This window comes from Coturnix japonica, chromosome 6, assembly GCF_054131305.1.
Source record: "Coturnix japonica strain WE chromosome 6, WE-NBRP24, whole genome shotgun sequence".
Taxonomy (NCBI): domain Eukaryota; kingdom Metazoa; phylum Chordata; class Aves; order Galliformes; family Phasianidae; genus Coturnix; species Coturnix japonica.
In genome coordinates this window covers 15,450,504-15,472,236 of record NC_140668.1, presented here as the reverse complement: position 1 = coordinate 15,472,236, position 21,733 = coordinate 15,450,504, and the positions used below count along the sequence as shown (strand labels likewise).

Here is a 21,733-nt window from a genome sequence, read left to right as displayed (position 1 = left end):
GGTACACAAAGGGCCAGAGCAAATTCTCACACTGTCAGGTGCAAAGAAAACTGAGATTTCACCCTAAAACCCAGTTCACAAAAAGGCTACAAAATCCTGGCTGAGAATTTCTGAATGCTCACCAGTTGATTCCAACTTGAAGGTCATCTTCTGGCCAGCAGCCTCGCAGATGTATTCTCCAGCATCTTTCTTCTCCAGCTGCTCCAACCAGACGCCATGTTTTGCCCACAGATTCCATTCTGAACTTTCTGGAGGAGGCAAGCAGTCTTCCATCCTTGTACCATTTTACTCCAGTTGGATCCTGTGCTACTTCACAGCTGAGGGAGGCACTTGCTGCCAGGGCAGCACTCACCTCTTTCTGCACCTGCTCCTGGTTTATAAACACAGGTTTTGGCTCTGAGGGAAGAAAAGAAAAACAGAAGGACTGAAATGAGACCATCTTGCAGGTTTTTATGTACAGGTTGGAACAGGTTTAGGTTACCACTTGTGCCCAAACTAATAGCCTTCACTAGAGAATATCAGCTCTTCTGTTGAAACAAAGTGTCAAATCTAGGCAAGAAAGAACCTAGGAACTGAAGGAACCAAGAGGGTCCTTGAACACCAGTCCCATGGTTGCAAGTCACTATGCAAACATATTGAACCCAAAAGAACATCTGACCTGCAGGCAACCAAAACCTGAGTTCCTTTTACTTAAGACCCACTGTGAAACATCAAAACACATAAACATGTGATAGTCAAACCACTGGCTGCCTTTTCATGACCCAGAACAGTACTCCTGGCTTCCTGAACAGACTCCTCATGGCCTCTACCACTGCCACAACTGTGACTGTCAAAGGCACAAAGGAAATATGCTCACCAATGCAGTCCTTTGTTCTTTGTGTGTGATTTGCAGATATCTATCTTACTTTGAGCTCTGGGAATAGTCAGCTCTACCAGGTCTCTTACTGTGAGTAGCAGACTCACCTATCCAGATGCAGCCTCCAACATAAAGGCATAGTAAAAAGGCAGTGTACTACTAGGAGAAGTTCCTGCTTCTCCTGCCATGAAAGGCTGCACGTAGAACATGCACTCCAGCCTCACTGCACATACTTATCTTAGTCAAATGTTCAGGTGAACAAGAATTACAGTTTGGGATCTCAGGCACAGGAGAGATTTGAATAATATCTTGAATATTGCTTCCATTGTACATATATCAGTAATTATTATTCTACAGACAGACTGAAACAGGTCTTTGTGCCATACTAAATCCAAATACTTGCTACAAACCCAGGCAATCAAGTATAGGGGAAAAACCTGAGCACAGACTACTGCAACTGGATCACTGTATAATAGAAACTAGATTTTACTTTATTGATCTCTGCTGTATTTCAGACAACACCTGTCTTACCTGTGACACGAATCTTGAAGGTGAGTTTCTGGCCAGCAGCCTCGCAGCTGTACTCCCCTGCATCTTTCTTCTCCACCTGGCTCACCACCAGCCGACGCTGTTTGCCCTCTGACTCAGCCTTGAACTTCTTGCTCGAGGTGATCAGTTTCCCCTCCTTGTACCACTTCACCTCTGTCTTCTCCTGGGTCACCTCGCAGCTCAGCGTGGCATTTTCTGTTGGTGCAGCCTTCACCTCCTTCTGCACCTTCTCCTTGTTGATAAAAGCATCTTCTGCTTCTGGAATTGAAGGCAAATGGGCACATTTAAGACATGAATCTTTTCTACACAGCCTTCCCCAAATGCCCAAATTAGTCTTTGGACTGTACCGTTGAGGACAGCTTTCCCACTCACATTTCCTGACAGTGCTATGAACTGAATGCCAACATCTGAACTATATCAATTGCCAGTGAAGAACTTCCTCCCTGCCAGACCAAAACAGCTTAGATAGCCCTAAACTTGTTTTCATTTCCACCAGTATCATGTTCCAAAACCTTCAAAAATTAAAAAACACCCCTTTCCCCACTGTCCAGCAGCACACCAGCATACGCAGTCATTGAAAAGTCTGTTTCATACAAGGGGACAGGCATTAAATTGTCCAAACAAGCTGACAGTTGTAAGTTGCTTTGCCAGCAAAAGCCAGGTGAGGGTCAAGGTTAAATTCTGTTTGTGATTAAGTCATAGTGAGGAAATGTATTTTTCTCACCTACTTATTTCTGAAAACAATTCTAATATCTCCTGAGTTTTCAGAGGCAGTAATAAAATGGTTTCCCCTATGGAATCATAGAACGGTTTGGGTATAGAAGGAAGCTTTAAAGATCATCCAGTCCAACCTCTTGCCGTGGTCAGGGACATCATTCACTAAATGAGGCTGCCCAGGGTCCCCATCCAGCCTGCCCTTGGACACTACAATGATGAGTCACCCACAACCTGCACTGGACAAACTGTTCCAGTGTATCACCACCCTCATCATAAAGAACTTTTCTCATGTCCAAACTGAGTCTACCCTCTTCACTTTTGAAACCATTGCCCCTTCTTATGTTGCTACAGACCCTGGTAAAAAGCCTTTTTCCACTTTCTTATCAGACTCTCTTCATAAATAGAACGCCTGTCTTCCTCCATTTTGGAATGAAAAGCACCAGCTTGAAGCCTTTCTATTTTTAAGCATTTCTTTTGTACCTGCTATAGAGAAGAAAACAAAAGAAAATACTGGAAAACCTTTTTAGTTGCAGGTTTCTTTAATTTAATAGAAACCACCAATGCTGCCTTCTAGCATTGTGACCAAATGCTGTCTCTGAGACTATTTAGGAAGAAGCATTTGCAGGGGTGTGCTTGTGCCCTGAAGATATCTTTAATATTCTTTAATTTCCCCTGAAATTATTGACTTCTCATTTTGCTATCATTGCATCTACTTGAGATCCCCAGGGAAATTCCCAAATTATTTCCAGCCTGTCTTAAGCTGAGGCTACCCAAGTCCTCTGTGTTCATAGCTTCAGAAGGCAAACAGGAATGTACACAAATTAAACAGAATTTAAGCACCGTCTACATCACTGAATGCTGGGGTTAAATGTGTCAAACCACTTAACTTTCCCCTCCTTCTTTGTTGGGGGGTTCAATACAGTCGAAACAATTTCTCTCACCTGTGACATGAATCTTGAAGGTGAGTTTCTGGCCAGCAGCCTTGCAGCTGTACTCCCCTGCATCTTTCTTCTCCACCTGGCTCACCACCAGCCGACGCTGTTTGCCCTCTGACTCCACCTTGAACTTCTTGCTCGAGGTGATCAGTTTCCCCTCCTTGTACCACTTCACCTCCGTCTTCTCCTGGGCCACCTCGCAGCTCAGCGTGGCATTTTCTGTTGGTGCAGCCTTCACCTCCTTCTGCACCTTCTCCTTGTTGATAAAGGCATCCTCTGCTTCTGGAATTGAACTGGAAAACATTGGGTAAAATATACATTAAATATGAGCAACTTGTGACTGGAAGACATTAAAAGTTGCTTCTATGTTGTATTGGACCATTTCCTGGAGCAACTCTGCTTCACAGTGTTTATCACACATTATAATGCATCCTCAGCACAGTCCCTATGGTCATCCCATCCCTCTGGGTAGTCTTTACTATCAGCTTGGACTCCTAATTTTCAGATTTCTTCTAATGAAGACAATGACAGATCTTCATCTGTCTGTCTTTTTGATATTGCTCCACTCTGCACTGGATATCAGCCAAGTACAGCTCAATTATGAAGACCTCAAAATCAGGAAACCATAGAAATTTAAGAGCAGAAAACCATCTTTTGACTCTACCCTTTGGTAATGATATAGCCCTTAATATGGTGAATATTTGGCCTACATTAGATTTTGAAGCTCAGTTTTATGCATAAAGCATGGTTTTGTACTCTCAGCAACCCCTGATTCTTCAGAGAACTGGCTGATGTCATCTCCTCTTAATACCTAACACATATAGAAGAAAGTGTTTAAAGCCCACCTTACCCTTTGTGTCAACAAATGGAGTTAGCATCAGAAAGATATCAAGTGTAATTAGTTAGGCATACACACTTCAGTTAAGGTGATTCAGTTAATCACTTTGCTAAGTGGGATCGATTGATACATTGAATCTTTTATTGATTACTTTAATCACTGTTTTATCTGATTCTCCTTTTACCAACAACTGGTTGCTGAGAGCATTCATGCTAGTTCCTATTTGAGGCGTGGGAGAACAGATAAACCCTAAATAAATGGGCTTCCATTTCTATTCCATGGTTTGCCCTACAAAAGGCTGTAGAAGTGCAGAATATTTCTGACGCACTTACATCATGGACTTCTCTAGTGCTAGCCAGCTTCTAACAGCAGAGCAATTTTGAATAAGCTTCCTATGCTTGTTTGGGTCCCAGGAAAGATCCCAGGGTCCTGATGCTGATACCAAGACAGAGGCTCCAAGCATGAATGCAGGACTAGCAGGTGTGAGGGGGATTGACATTGCCTTTTATTTGCAGTGGAGACATGGAAGACCACTCATTCAGATCATTCATGCAAGCATATTCAGGCATACCCAGCTCAGGTGACCGGGAAGGCTCCTGCTCCCCAGCAGTCATGGCAAACCCTTCCATGACCTGTCCCCTATCTCCTTCCTCCCTGCTGTCACTCTGTGAAGCCTTCTGCTGCCATCCCTTTCCCTTCCTTCATGACTTTCTCCTCTGCATGCTGTCTGAATTCTGAGTGGCAGCAGCTGCCCAGGAGGGTAAGTTCAGCTCAAGTTCCTGTGCTGCTGACCGTTGCAGTACGTGCAATCCCAGGATTAACACCACAGCTCTACCACCAGCACTGCAGTCCACTGAAGGCGAGGGAGCAGGGCAGCAAGCCAATGCAAGAATGCAGTTGATACACTCTACATTTGATCTCCCTGCTTGTATTGACTGCAGAAGCATCATTCTCTCCGCCCATCTTCAACAGCCCCTGTTTTGACTGATGATTTTCAGGGGAGGTTCAAGTTGGATGTTAAGAAAAACTTCTTCTGAAGAGGAATGGTGATGTGGTGGCACAGCTTTGCAGGGAGGTGGTGGGGTCACCATCCCTGGGAGTGTTCAATAACCATGGAGATGTGGCACTGAGGGACGTGGGCAGTGTGCATGGTGGGATGGGTTGAGGCTGGATGTGGGGATCTTTGTGGTCTTTTCCAACCGCAATGATTTGATGAAGATCAGAAGGGTTGCTTATTAGCAAGACAACAAACATGGCCTAGACCAAACAGGTGATGCAAAACTTCTCACAAATGCAATGGAGCTTTGGCCCACTTCAAATAAGGATTTCAGCATGCACCACAAATACTGAGATAATGAGATGGCAGAATCAGCCCTTTTTACTCTAGTTTTCTATAGGTTTCCAAGGTGTGCAGCACTTGTTTCTTTTAAGCAAGAAGGTCTAATCTGCATCCCATAATGCTCAACACTCAGCACCTAACATTCAACATGTCCTTAAAATGGGATTGTTCTGTGCTACCAGTGGAACCCTGGGGTAGAGGAACCCTGAAAATCTTTCTGAGTGCAATGGTAAGAGGAGAAATTAAGACTCAGGAAGCCATTGCACTTTGGGAGAAGCTAGTAAGATGAGGATTTCTGTAGTGAAAGAGCCAACCACTCCAAGAGTACTCATAATCCCTCCTGACTTTCACACCACATCATTCTGCAGTGAGGGCTGGACTTGCACGTCACGTTACAGTGGTACACATGAGAAATACAGCAACGGTAGCTAGGCAAGCACTCTCCAAGCGTGGCAGAGGAGGAGGTATTACATTACCCTGTGCAGCCATGAGCTCATCCGGTCTGAAAGAGAACAGAAAACCTTTGGTTTCTGAGGCAAACAGCTAATAATAGCCCTCAGCTAGCAAAATTCAAGTGTAAAAGCACTACATTTCTGGGTTTTCTCCCTACACCTCTGCAATAAGACGTGGGCTGGCTTTGGCTGCTGAGGATTAACTTGGTAGATTCCAGCTGTTGCCATAGTCTTTCTGTTATTGTTCATATTTCATTTTCTCTGACAGATACCTCCCAAATCTACCCTTTCTGTAATCCACTCTTTGCTGAAACTGCCAATTTCCTGAGCCAAAAGCATGAGCGACACAACTCACGGAACAGATCCAAAGGCCCCAGAATCACATCCACGTGGTGTGGGAATAGTAAGAGCTGATAGTTTAGAGTCTACACCACAGGCAGCAGCAAAACTGTCTACTACAGGAGCAGAGATATATTGCACACCAGGGACTGAAGGAGCAGAATGCCCCAAGATGGAGAGAGCAAAGACTGCAACCTTTACAAGGGAACAGAACGCAAGCTATGCCCTGCAAGGACACCAGGTCTGTGTGAGCAGAAAGGCAGTAGACTCCCAGTACAGTTGCTCCACCACATAGCTGATCAAATGCCAAACCTTGACCAGGATTAAGCTCCAATGTGTTCACTGCCATAAGAAAGAAGAGGAGAAAACAGATTCCCTGTCCTGATCAGCTCAGAATACAAGACAAGAACTGTAAAGTTAACAGAGAACAAGCTGACTTACGAGCAAAAACCAGCAGAGTGCAGCTACAAATAAAACAGAAGACAAACCCTCGTCATCAGCCAGCTCACTAATGGTCACTCAGAATGCAGCTGATGTGCCCATGGCTATCTGGAGTCTAAGTTAAAATTTACTGGATCTTGTGCAAAATATACTGACACCAGAGCAATCTCTACTGCAGCTGGAGTGAGAGATCTGCCTCCATGCTAAACTCTCAGACTAATGAGAAACGTACAATTAGAAAGGTATCAATGGATTCATGACTGGTCATTACATTTACAGAACATGGAACGAATGGTCGTCAACGTGGGATTCAACAAGCCAAAGGCAAGTGCAATGCCTCTGACTAAAAGTTCTTAGGACACCAACAACCAAATCTCAGTGCAGCCACAGTAGAGATCTGTAACTACTACTGTTGAAATATCAACTGGCAGAGCAGTGTTGCACATTGTACAAATCACAGTTGGACATCTATGGACAGCTCATTATAAAAGTAGTCGTAGGGGAAGAGCTGGATGAAACATTGTTAAAAACAAACAATCATCTTAGCTGCACGTTTGTAAGCATTTCTTTTCATCCTCCCCAAAACAATTTCATGGCAGAATCAAGAAGACACATTCACACAGACGTTTCCACAGCCAGACTATGGAATAATAAAAGAATATCAACCAAAATATGTTTCCTACCAGTTACATGAATCTTGAAGGTGAGTTTCTGGCCAGCAGACTCACAGCTGTACTCCCCTGCACCTTTCTTCTCCACCTGGCTCACCACCAGCCGACGCTGTTTGCCCTCTGACTCCACCTTGAACTTCTTGCTCCAGGTGATCAGTTTCCCCTCCTTGTACCACTTCACCTCCGTCTTCTCCTGGGCCACCTCGCAGCTCAGCGTGGCATTTTGAGTCAGTACAGCCTTCACCTCCTTTTGTACCTTGTCCTTGCTTGTAAACACGTCTTCTTTCTCTGCAGGTACATCACAACAGTCACACCGTTTTGCTGTAGTCTGCTGCAGAGCTAACTCCAGTTCCCCATTTTCACTATACTTGCCCTTCACAGGGAGCATCGTGATACCTCATTAAGACAGGAAAATAATTTCCCCTCTATTTTGCCTTGGGAAATGATAAGCATATCATTTCATATCATATCATATCACATCATATCACAAAGCTAAACATTTCTCAGTCTGATAGCAGATTTGGACATGAGATTTAGAACACCTGCATGCACTACTGAACCTCCTCCCTTCTCTTTTTTTTTTCTGATGTCTCTCTACATTTCCAGTAAATCAGAAGGGAACGGCCCTCTAAAACAGGTTGCCCAAGGAGACTGTGGATGCTCCATCCCTGCAGGCATTCAAGGCCAGGCTGGATGTGGTTCTGGGCAGCCTGGGCTGCTGCTTGGCAACCCTGCACATAGGAAGAAGGGGGTTGGAACTGGATGAGCACTGTGGGGCTTTGCAACCCAGGCCATTTATGAGTCTGATTATTGGCATTTTCCACCTAATTGTGTCATTCAAATTTTGTAACCAGATCCCTTCAAACACCTCCCCTTTTCTCACTCCTTGCATGCCTGGTGTGCTCTTGCACTGTAACCCTGCAGACACCAGCTGACTACAAGAGCTGCACAAGTTACCCTCCTTGCCTATGGTTTGTTGCAGTAATTCATTCCTGGATGGAAAAGCACATGTAGAAAAGTGTAGCTATGACACTAGATGACAAAGAAAGCCCTATAGCCAGAATGTTTTGCACCAGAGAGGCTGTAAGTTTATCCTCTAAATGCAAGAAACATAAAATTAAGCGTTCCTTTATCTCTGGGATTCCAAGCATTTTCTCACCTCTGACTTTCACTTGGAATGTTGCTTTGTCATCTTCTGTTTCACAGATGTAGCTCCCTTGGTCTTTCAGGGTCACATTTTTGATCATGAGCTTGCGGTGCGTCCCCTGGGAGATGATGGTTGTCCTCTGGTCCTGCTTCACCTCTGTTTGATCTTTCTTCCATACGACAGCTCCGCTTGCAGCTGACACCTCACACACCAGCTCCAGGTCTTCAGAAGGACTGACTGATATTTCTGGAGTCATTTTGGGCTTGTTGACAGAATTAATGGCTTCATCTGAAGAAAAAAAGAGAAAGTGGTTTACATCCTGACTCAGGCTTATTCAGCGCAGCATGAAGATACAGTTAGAACTGATTGTAATGTCTCTGCTCGTTACATTTGGGTGATTGAGTTTCACCTCTGGAGGTACTCACATACAAACGTGTGCTTGATTCTCCTGTGTAAGGAAAGAGTAAGTTCTATGCAGACAGTTCTTATTTCTTTTAATCAATTCTGTATTCTGCACATGTTCTTCTGAAGCTAAAATGAAGGCAGATAAGTAACGTGTTTGCAATACATGAACAAACCTATTCAACACCTTGTCTCTAAGCTAACAAGCAGCGTTTGATGAGCACATCAGTATTTCATGCCCTTCATTCCATCCAGACAGAACCTGCCTGAGGAGCAAGCTGATGGCTGTCAGCTACAGGCAGACCTAGCTTAGTATTGCATTTCTTAGAGCAACAACTGTTGCTTTCATTCACTGAATATAACAAGGCCAATTGCTATGCCAGGCACATTTATGGCATCAGTGAACAAATAATGCCTTAAAAATTGTAATAGACAGGAGACATCTATTCTTTTAAAACTAGATGACCAAAGAAGAACAGTCCCTCCAGAGTCAAGCTGTGAAGAACTAATAGCACCAACCAATATCACATAGATAGATTACTTCCCTGCCCTAAGACCATCTTGTGACCATTTGGTGCTCCTAATTAAGCCCTCTTGATGGCATTTTGTCTGAGCCATGTGACATTTTGTGATAGGAGTTACTGCTAGTGTTCCCTTAACCCTACACCAAAGTAGGAGGTATCCATTCTCAGGGAATCATGCAGGCTTCCTCTGTATTTGATGCTCAGAGACAGCCCCAGAACTTTTTAAATCTTAGCTTAGCTCTCATCCAATAATGTTCATCAAACAGTGTAACTTGTCCCTTTGGGATGCCTTTGTTCTGCATCAACCAGTTCCAAAGGAGTCTTCTTGGCTTGTTTTAGATGAGTTTTTCAACAGATAAAGCCAGGGTCTTTGAATTACAAAGTGAAATTGCAGAATGCATGATTCTCAACCAAACAGAACGGGAGGTGGGATGCAGGGTGAATACCTGAGCCAACACCACCTGCAAGCAATCCTTCAATATCTTAGGATTCTCTAGCCATCCCAAATCCAGTGTTGTGCTTGATCTATCATCTCTGCTGAGTTTTTAGCTAGCTGATGGTGAGCATCATGGTGGTGATGGGTGAGCAGTCATACTAGAGGGTCTTAATCAACCTTAAGGATCCTGTGATCAGAGGAACGTGAATGTGCTGTTAAAGGTCACAAGCGCTGCACTGCAGCATGAGCATACACAGCGAAAGGTTTTCAGTAGAGCTTCAGTTCATAAATGAGGACTGGGTTATGGAAAATAGGCTCAAGATAGAAACCAGAAAACAGATCTTAACGCCAGGTTCTGTGAATGCAGCCAGCTGAATTTCACAGATATTGAATTTCAATGACAAATTCTTGTGTTATTTTACCCTCCAGCTCCACCCTGAACAGGAACATGTCAGTGACAAGCATTACTCCTCCAGGCTTGACCTGACAGTGCTTTACTTGTACTATGAGCTAATGCCAGGAAGAGCAGGAAAAGAGTTTCATCCACGTGCCTTCTCCTTCCTTAGTAAAACCAGTGTGAAACTGCAGCCACGTCAGGCTGAAGGAGACGTCTCAGATGTCCTGCCTGGATGCAGGAGGTCACGTGTCAGAGGATGTCTGGCACGTCAAGTCTCATGGCAGTGCAGTGCATGACAAACTTCAACAACACTTTCCTGTGGGCTCCTTTGGGCACGAGGCCCAGCGGGTGACACACCTCTGGCTGCAGCTCTTCAGAGCCTCCCAGCAGCCACGTGATGCCCATGGGAGAGACACAGCTGACCCACACAGCAGACGATTTACCAGCTAGCTCTGGTTTACAGCAAGAGAAGATACAAGTGGCGATGCTGAATGGTGAAATACTGCGAGTGTGTGGCATGGGTATAAGATTGGTGAGCCTGAGGATGTTCAAAGTCAGGCTGGACAGGGCTCAGAGCACCTGATGGAGCTGCGGTGCCCCTGTTCATTGCGGGGGGAGTCCAACTAGCTGACCCTTAAGGGTCTCTTCCCTATCTATGAGATACACGAAAGCTGATTCTGCAGTAACCAAGCTACCAACAGCAGTTGTTTGTATTACAGCTTGCCAACACAGGTTTTAAAATAACAGCATTGATTACTCATTTGATAGTCACATTACAGTGCAAAGCACATGGAAACGTCCATCAGCTAATTCAATTAATTCTGGGGCAGACCTGCCAGTATGAAATATTATGCTAACATGACAAAGAGAGAGAAGAAAAGCAAAATTAAGACTAGCTGACAAGCCTTGGCAGGAAGTTCTGCTCTCCATCAATTTAGTACCATTATTCAATTCTGTTGGGAGCTGTCTCCATGCCTCTCTGCAGTTCGTTCTTTGAGAAGAAGCAATTAAGTAAGCTCTCCAATACCAAAGTGCATACACTACTCTAGGGCTTTGTTGTTTCTCCATGGACCAACAAGGGTGAAAAGCCAGCAGAATATGATGAAGAGCCTCATGCATACTCAGTGTAAAAAAAAAAAAAAGGCAATTGTTGCTGGGAAGAAGGTGCATTTGCATTTGTGTCATCTGCAGAGGGTACTGCAGAAATGGAAAGTCTTCCACTGGAGCAAACAAAGGGCTCTCATTTATCGCAATCAAGGCCCAGCGTGTGGATCTCAGAGATCAGACCTACACCCTGCAGCAAAACAGAGACCTGCGTGGGAAAGTTCTCTCTACATCTGTGCAAGAAAAAGCCCACCATGGAATGACAGCTAAGTAAACATCCCTGTGACTCTTCACAGGTCTCTTCTACATTTTGGATCACTGCTACAAAAAGAGCTGTTTACATCATCTCTCGTGGCCACCCTGGGAGAAGAACAGGAAGACTGGGATGCTCTTTTTCCTATCTTTCCCTTGATTTCCTCTATATCTTAGGGACGAATCACAGGACAGAACACAGAAATCAAATGGCTCTACAAAGCAGATTGGCCAGTTCAAGTCAAAACAGCCACTGAAAACACCCCAGATGCTGTCTGACAACAGCTGGACTGTTGGGGAGTCAGGTGAATGCAGTCTGCTGGCCCTGGGCAGGAAGAGGACAGCCCAGACTGTCACATATCTTTCACTGAAAGCTGATAGAGCATTTTATCCCCCTCACAGATGCACTGATAACTTGCAGCATCATCCATGGAGACGCTGTGAATTTTCAGGGTGTGTCTCTTCCCCACAATGTGCAGTTCCTATTTTTCACTGGCCTTGAGCTCCTTCCCATCCTTCATCCACTCCACAGTAGCACCTGTGTCTGAAAGCTCAGCCTGCAGTTTGGCTTCCTCACGCAGCCAAGAGCAGATCTTTTCTACATCTTTGCTCTTCTTGGTAAATCTCACTGCAGCACCTGTCAGGAGCAAAGGCCTCGTTATTTCAATTTATATCAGGCTAACGTGGTCAATGTTTGCTGCAACATCTCTGAAAAAGTATCACCTTCTGTTCCTGCACTCATCATTGTGTCAGTGCTGAGCAATTCAAGATATTTCATTTAGTCTTCTTGCCGGATTTACTAAGTAAAAATCAACCAAACATCTCCTTCTACTGATTAATAATGCTCTAAACATGCTTCTGCAGAGGTTTCCACCCAATGACAAACAGGTCCTCCCATAATAAATGTTTATTTGTTCTATTTTGTCATGCAAAGCTGATTGATAGAGATATTATTGGAATGATTGCTCCCCTACTTCTAAACTATTCCAGTGCAATCAGAAAGGCTGTCTGAACCTGGAGCTGAAAGTACTGCTCTATGGTGATGCAATGGTAAACATGGTGACTGAATGCACTGGCCAATAGCTGTGAACTGCAGACATTCATCAGCTGGCATGAAGCAATCTGGTTCAGATACCAAGCAGCTGGGTAGATTGGCTTACCCTACAGTCAGTGCTATCATGTTTAGGTCATTACCAGGACTCACGTCAGTCCATGGGATGCAATTTCAGGTATTTGGTACAGTCCGTGAATGCCTGCAGCCCCAGTTCTAATCATCAGATCACAGCAACTATGCCTTGACTGTAAGATGAAAGGAGAAGGATCAAAGCAAATACCTCTCACTCTCATCTTGCTGCTGACATCAACATTTTTGGCAACAAATTTCACTTCTGCTCCATCATCATTCTTGGTGACGTTCTTTATGATTAGTCTGTGAGTAGTTTGGGTTCTCTTGATGATCCAGGTCTCGCTTTCCTGTAAGACTTTACCACTGAGGTACCAAGTGCCGCAACACGTTGTTGTAAGGTCAATAGTAAACATGGCATCCCCTCCAGGTACAGCAGTTGTTAGGGGGGATTTCACAACCAGGACTGGTCCTGAGGAAGAACAACATGGATGTCTTAATGCTCTTTAGATGCAAGTCTGGTATCTCATTTAGAGATGGAAGATTAAATCATAGGGACATTTCTACTTCTCCCTTTGCATGAGTGCTGGAAGAAGCACTTCTGTGCTTAAGATCTGTTACAGAAAGTTCTGCCTCTTGCACATGTGAGATATCAAAAGATAAGGATATTCATGTCTCTGTCACAGAAATAGAACTTGTATCACTTTAGTGGTAGCTGGAGGTTGATATGAGATAGGAGAATTAGGAATAAAGGAAAGCCTTTGGTGTGTTAATGAACTGCTATCCTTAAAGTCAAAGGAAACATCTTTAGGGAACCAACACAGCTGCTCAGCACACACTGACCCATTTCCATTGGGGTTTTTGTGCTTACCAAGGTGCACGCTCCCTGGGAATTCCAGAGACGGGCTCTGTCCATGCGCATTGACTGCAGACACTCGGAACTGATCATCAGCCTCTTCAGACAGATTGCTCACCGTGAACTCTGGGACGGGGACATGAGACTCGTGGCACCTCACCCAGGTGAAGCCAGTTAGTTTCTTGCATTCCACGACGTAGCCATTGATTGGAATAGGGCAGTGCATCTTCGGAGGGGACCATGCCAGCGTCACTGAGGTTTCTGTTTTATTTTTCACCACGGGGTCAGTTGGGGGCTGGGTGGGAGGTTTTCTGGGAGCTGATCAGAAAGAAATACAGAAATATTAGCATAAGGTCATGTAGGCTGGAAAAGACCTTCAAGATCAGCAGACTCAACTTTCAGCATGACCTACTGAGTCCCACCATTAACTACTGTGGTACCTGAGGACATACATGACAAGCTTATTCCTGCAGGTATTTGCATAGTGAATATATTGACCCTCTGGTTGCTTTGGAACATTTTAGAGGTTAAAATCCCATCAGACTTTTTCACTGTGTGCAGCCACTGATACAGGCAGGAGGCTGGGAATTACCTGATAAGCTCTAGTTACAGACTACTGACACAGTCAAGGATTGATTTCATTTCATTTTGGCCATCAGAAAGTTTGGTGTCTGGTTTCAGTCACCCATCTAGACTCCAATTATAATCATATGGAGAACAGCGCATTTAGGAGAACTCATCTCATCTTAATAAACCTGAATGAAATCACAGAATCATAAGATCACGGGAGAGCTTGGGTTGGAAGAAACCTTCAAGATCATTCAGTTCTAAACACCCTGCCATGGGCTGGCTGCCCACTAACCAGCTCAGGCTGCCCATCACCCATCCAACCTCGCCTTCAACACCAAGGACAGGCACCCACAGCTTCTCTGGGCAGCCTGAAATGGAAGCAATGAGCCACATGTTGAAGATACTCAAATATTCATGACTGTAGAGAGAGCCAAATACTCCATACATATTGCCTGCCTGGTAAATGGCATTAAAATGCCAACAACAGACTCATCCAGCTCATTGAAAATGGTGTGAACATGGCGTACAGGATTCTTCCAGCAGCTAGTTAGATCTGCAAAGAGTAAAAATAGGAAATCTCAATGTGATACAATTTTCCCTCATAACATAAAGAGACACATAACTGCTTTGGGGTGCACTGTTACCAGCCTGTCAGTTGCTGTTGGTCAGTGCTAGATTCCAAAGGTCCCACATACATAGCATGAAGCCAAAAGCTAGACGCTGGAATCAGATCTCCTGACCTTACCATCAGAAATTGAGATGTCATATTTTGCTCAGAGGTGCCTGCTTGTAGGAGGGACAGCTTCCGAGCTTTTTCTGCTCCAGGAACCAGCTCGAGCTTCAGAATTTAAACAGCAGTCAGAAATTAAACTGAGCTTTGTCACCTCCATCAAATAGAAGGAGTGGTTGGGTGGTACAGCTTTCCAAATAACTTAGAAACTGGCACAACAATCAGATGCCTACCTTTTCTTTTTGAACTTGTTAATACATAGAGCTTAATAGCATCAGAATGCCCCAAGCACTTCAGATAACACGACAGCTGTAAACCCTTCTTTAAGGATTCCTTTGTTTAACCACTGAGTAACTGTAATTCAGTGGTGCTGGTGGGAGAAGTCCTAATCTTCCCAGATGGTGAATAGAATTGATGTTCACATGCAGACTGGTGCTGCAGCAGAGCCAGAAACCACTCATTTGGGAAACACAGCACCAAGAAAATAATGTGAATAGCTTCATAAAATCAGGCAGCTTCACCCAAATTTCATGGCAGGTCCATTATTCTTCCTATTTTCAGGAAGAAATGTTATTCTTCTGTTCCCTTATTCTTGTAGTTGTATTTTCTTTTCCTTTCCAGCAAGCAGCTTTGTAGCTTACAAATTGTTTTCTAATCACCTCCTGGTGTGGACAAATCACACAGTTTTGACTCCATGTTTTACATAGTTAGCATTTTATATTTGTTCCAGTATGGAACTGTACAGTCATAGAATGGCCTGGGTTGAAAAGGATCTCAAAGATCACAGAATCACACAGAATCACAGAATCCTTCTGCAAAAGAAAACACAAAAGCTACAGGGACTTGGAACTACTTTGTATATCGAGATCAGAAGGAACTGAGAAGTTATCAAGTACAAAGAACTTACTTTTCCAGATTGCCTTTTCCAGACTGCTGTTCCAGCAGTGACAACAAGCGCAGGCAGCCCGGAGGACATCGCAGACATTGATGATCAGCTGGCATGGATCAGTGAGGATGAGTTTGGGCACAGCACAGCTGGCAAGGGATGCTGGGGTGGCTGCAGCAAGACAAGAGCTCCTCCAGCCTGAAGATATCCATCACCAGACGAGAAAGGACAGGGTGAAAGTAAGGAAGACGCGCAGACGAGAAGAGCAGAAAGGGAGATGAGGAGGGAACTTGGTGGGGTGGCAATTCTGGGGGAGAAATTGTACTCTGATAATGTTACACTCTGAAATTCAGTGTTGCAATTTGGAGGAAGGAATTATTGGGGTGGGAATCTGGGGGGCCGTTGTAATACCAGAAGTATTTTACAGAGCAGCAGCCATGCATCAAGAGAAGGGCTTCACAGAGCAGCAGCTGTGGAGGGAGAAACAGCATGAGAACCAAGGACACCTCTAGGAAAAGAATGAGTAGCTCGCGGCTTTCAAGGGGGGTCTTTGACCAGGGGTTGTTATTGCGGTAGCTTTCCTCCAATTGGTGTCTGTGGTTTTTAAATGCCCTCGTCTGTCTGCTATAAAAGCATGGCTTTTCGGGCAGTCGATGGACGCAGCCATATTTAACCATACTGCTGTCTGGCTGTTTGTCCAAGCGCGCTGACCTTTTGCCTTCAGGTTTGCCAACTACTGTCTCAGGAACGAGAGTTATTAGGCATTATCCAGGTTATCTTGTGCTTCTACTATGTTAATAGATTGGATGTGAATCCAATGGGGTCTGATGTTACCAATGGTGCTGGAATCTGCGGGAATAATCATTGAATGTATTAGTAATGCTCGGTTATGATGCTATTACCTCTCTTATATCCAACTAATTTGGATTTTTCAAATATGACCACGCATCACTTGAGAGGAAGGCGCACGCTCATAGAACTGAATGGGAGAGTTGATTTCATTTTCCAAGCAGGTGTTCCACTTGGGCTCTGTATCACGCACTGGCCATGCGGATATGGAGTAAAACTGGAAGAAATCCCTCAGACCCTGAATGCAGGAGAGAATGTGTGGTGGGTGAAAGAGGAAAGGTGCACTTTGAAGCAGGGGACGCCCTGCTGGCACTGCCTGCCGCATCCACCACCAACACGGTTTGCTCTTTATCCTGCTCCACAGCTGCTGCTCTGTCAAGTCCTTCTCTTGATCCATGGCTGCTGCCATTCTTCTTGGATTACAACAGGGGGCTGGGAGGTTTTTGGCAGAGGGAGGGAAGTTGATTGGGGGTGGGAGTTTTAGAGGGTGGGATCAGAAAGGATTGTTAGGGTGGGAAATGGTTGGGAATACTGTCATTTCTTGACTGTTTGCTATGTTCAATTATTAAATGTCTTTGCTATATTTCTGCCTGCCTGCAGCCGCTCCTTCAGTTACAAAGCCCACCTCCCCAGGCCCCCGGGCCCACCTTCAGGGCAATGTGAAAGGGCAGCAGAAAGGGCAGTGTCCCAGATCTGCCACCACCATTGGACCCATCCCTCCCCTCCTCAGTCAGTTCTGCGTGGGAATGGAGGGATGAGAAAGGGGGATGGACTGGAATTCTGGGAGAGCTGAGTGGCTCAGCCTGGAGTGGAGGAGGCTCACTGCCATCCCAGACACAGCCATCAGTCCCCAGGTGCAGAGAGGACTGAGCCAGGCTGCACCCTGCAGCACCCAGCAGCAGGATCCCAGTCTGAGGCCTGCCTAGGTCGTGTGGCTGCGCTGCAGGCTGAGCTATGGAGAAAGCCCCACTTGGAGATTTCTTCGCTCCCTGAATGTTCCCCCCTTTCTCCATCTTGCTCTGCTCCATCCCCAGCCGCAGCCCGGCGTCCCCGACATGTTGCTGTGCTTGCAGAGCTGGACTTGGCCCTTGACCTGTACAGGTCCCTGTCCCCACCTGTCGGATATCCACCTTGCCTTCTCACCCCTCTCTCTAGATCCAGTTCATGCCCCATCTATCTCACCTCCATGTCCCACCTACGTCCTCTCTACGTCTTTTGGTCTCCCCCAAACCACCCTCACGGTGCCTTACCTCCTGGCAGGCTCAGGGAAGGAGCACCCGGTGCCCTGAGCCCACAGGCCCAGCCCTGCACAGCACTGCACACAGCACTGTCATGGCGGCGCCCGGTGCTGCCGCACAGCATCCTGGGAGTGGTAGTTCCTGCGGGGCCTGCAGCTCCCAGCAGGCCCTGCAGCTCCCAGCAGGCCCGGGCGAGGGCAGAGGGGAGCAGTGCTGTCAGCCGGGAGCTCGCCCAGAGAGCCCGATGTTCGGAGCACTTCACACCAGGAACTTTGGACTCGGCTGCTTCTGTCCACAACGTCCCTGAGCTGCTCAGGAAGCACAACTGTCTCACCCTCTGAGAGCTGGGCTGTGCAAAGGAGGCTGCAGTTGCAGGCTCAGCTCTGCCCTGTTCCAGCAATGCACTTCCTTACAACTGGAGCACTCTCACGCTTGCTTCTTGCTTCAACGGAGCAATCGCCCACCGCTTTGCACACCTCTGTGCTCGTGCAAATGGCCACCACCCCATCCCTGCACACACACACACACACACACACACACACACACACACACGTTCCACCCCATCCCTGCACACACACACACACACACACACGTACCACCCCATCCCTGCACACACACACACACACACACACATACCACCCCATCCCTGCACACACACACACACACACACACACACACACACGTTCCACCCCATCCCTGCACACACACACACACACACACACACACACACATGTACCACCCCATCCCTGCACACACACACACACACACACACACATACCACACCATCCCTGCACTCACACACACACACACACATGTACCACCCCATCCCTGCACACACACACACACACACACACACACACACGTACCACCACATCCCTGCACACACACACACACACACACACACACACACACACACGTTCCACCCCATCCCTGCACACACACACACACACACGTACCACCCCATCCCTGCACACACACACACACACACACACACACACACACACACGTTCCACCCCATCCCTGCACACACACACACACGTACCACCCCATCCCTGCACACACACACACACACACACACACACACATACCACCCCATCCCTGCACTCACACACACACACACACATGTACCACCCCATCCCTGCACACACACACACACACACACACACACACGTTCCACCCCATCCCTGCACACACACACACACACACACACACACACGTACCACCCCATCCTTGCACACACACACACACACACACACACGGACCACCACATCCCTGCACACACACACACACACACATACCACCCCATCCTTGCACACACACACACACACACACGTAGCACCCCATCCCTGCACACACACACACACACACACACGTTCCACCCCATCCCTGCACATACACACACACACACACACACGTACCACCCCATCCCTGCACACACACACACACAAGTACCACCCCTTCCTTGCACACACACACACACACACACACGTACCACCCCATCCCTGCACACACACACACACACACATACCACCCCATCCCTGCACTCACACACACACACACACACATGTACCACCCCATCCCTGCACACACACACACACACACACACGTACCACCCCATCCCTGCACACATACACACACACACACACACATACCACCCCATCCTTGCACACACACACACACATACCACCCCATCCTTGCACACACACACACACACACACATACACACGTACCACCCCATCCCTGCACTCACACACACACACGTACCACCCCATCCTTGCACACACACACACACACATTCCACCCCATCCCTGCACACACACACACACACATGTATCACCCCATCCCTGCACACACACACACACACACACGTATCAACCCATCCCTGCGCGCACACACACACACACACACACACACACACATACCACCCTCTCCCTGCACTCACACACACACACACACACACACACACATACCACTCTCTCCCTGCACTCACACACACACACACACACACGTACCACCCCATCCCTGCACACACACACACACACACATGTACCACCCCTTCCTTGCACACACACACACACACACACACACGTACCACCCCATCCCTGCACACACACACACATACACACACACGTACCACCCCATCCCTGCACACACACACACACACACACACACACACACGTACCACCCCATCCCTGCACACACACACACACACACACGTACCACCCCATCCCTGCACACACACACACACACACACACACACACGTACCACCCCATCCCTGCACACACACACACACACACACATACCACCCCATCCCTGCACTCACACACACACACACACACATGTACCACCCCATCCCTGCACACACACACACACACACACACGTACCACCCCATCCCTGCACACATACACACACACACACACACACGTACCACCCCATCCTTGCACACACACACACACACGTACCACCTCATCCTTGCACACCCTCCCACATGCGTGCACTAATGGACTCACCCATGCACACTCACATGTGTGCAACCCCAGCACTGTCCACGGCTCCGTGCACGCTCATTTGTGCATGAAGATGTGCACAGCCTTGCTCACAGCCATGTGCATACACACAAGTGGGCAAGAACAAACAGTCCACTGGCGTCCCTCTGTCTGTGTCTCACCGGCTGTGTCACCAGAAGAGAATTCAACTCTCAAGAATGAAGAACTCACATCTGGCTCCAAGGAATGTAACTGTCCTATCTCCCAGAGATCTCCACTGTCTCACCTGGTTGTGAGCGTCCCTCACAGCCAGCCAGAAAAGCAAGCAGAGGCTGAGACCAAGGAACCCCTCCCTGATGTGCAGCTCTCTGACAGTTTCTCTTTACACAGAGTGCTGGCGGCAGCCGCGTGCATTATCACACGCACTTGTATGGGCAGTTGGTGTCTAGACGTGAAGGAGACTTGCTAATTGCCCTGCTGACATATAGGGACAGACAGAAAATTTCAAGTAGGAGCTAGAGCATGTATATAAAGGATGTACGGACCTACAGTTAAGGATGTGGATTTGCATCTGAGTCTGTGCCTGCAGACGATGCAAGCACTATGCATTGTCACCCAATGGAAATGATCAAACAGCTGCTTTGGGACAGACTGTCTGTAGGGCTCAGGAAGTGTGGCCTTCCAAGGTACTTCAGGTGTCCCAAAGAACAGAGGCAAGCAGTGATGATTCCTTTCTCTCTTGATTCTAATACTTGTAGGTAGAGCACTTGAGAAAGACTTTGGAGGCTTTCCTCAGCCTCTACCTTTCCTTGTACCTTTACAAAAGCAGACTGTCTAAAAACAAGAAGACTGGACACACTTTTTGGGTTTGGTTATTTTTATTAGAATTTTTTTAATATTATAATATATATAATATATATTATATAATTTATTATTGTGTTTATTATATTATATATATTATGTATATAATGTATATTATGTATATTATAATATATATATTATATAATCATATATTATAATATATAATATATATAAATAATATACAATATACAAATTTTTTAAAGTTGTTTTGGCGTTTTTGTTGTTTTTTGTTGTTTTATTCCAGTCCAGTGTAATAAATTCTCAGTCTTACAAGGGATGAATTTTTAAGGCCTTCCTGCTGATGGACCACACTCCACTTGAACGTCAAGTGGAGCATGAGGTAGCCTTCATCCAGAAAGGTGGAATCTTGATGGGATGTTGCTGTCTTATGGAGAGGAATCTCGGCATCCCCCAGGCTGAGCCAACACACGGACACAGATTTCTGGATGGTGACCATCGCTTTCTGCCCCTGCTCCTGCTGCCTGGTCTCTCTTCATCATCGGTATCCAGCAGGAGATCACGAAGCCCTGGAGGCACGGTGATATCCAGGTCATCGTCTGAAACTTCTTCCACCAGATTGGAAGGGACCAGTCCTCTTGTGCCATCCGTCAGCTCTCCCAGAAACCAGCCATCCTCATCCATGTCTCCACAGATGTAAACGTATTGTCCAGGTGTCAGTGGAAGCTCGTTTTCTGGGTCCTCATTAGGGCCCTCATAAGGATTTTGTAGCTGT

The 21,733-nt window shown here is 46.4% G+C and overlaps 1 protein-coding gene across 1 annotated transcript in view; it reads right to left on the bottom strand.

Moving 5' to 3' along the window:
- LOC146760354 (obscurin-like protein 1) overlaps positions 1-13,604 on the bottom strand; it is a 55,221-nt gene extending 41,617 nt beyond the window's left edge. The window contains exons 1-2 of the mRNA XM_085551418.1: positions 13,394-13,604; positions 12,734-12,994 (exon numbers count right to left, since the gene is read on the bottom strand). Of these exons, the coding sequence (XP_085407544.1) occupies positions 12,734-12,994; positions 13,394-13,604 (472 nt within the window). The remainder of the gene's footprint in view (positions 1-12,733; positions 12,995-13,393) is intronic.
- Between the last annotated feature and the right edge of the window lie 8,129 nt (positions 13,605-21,733).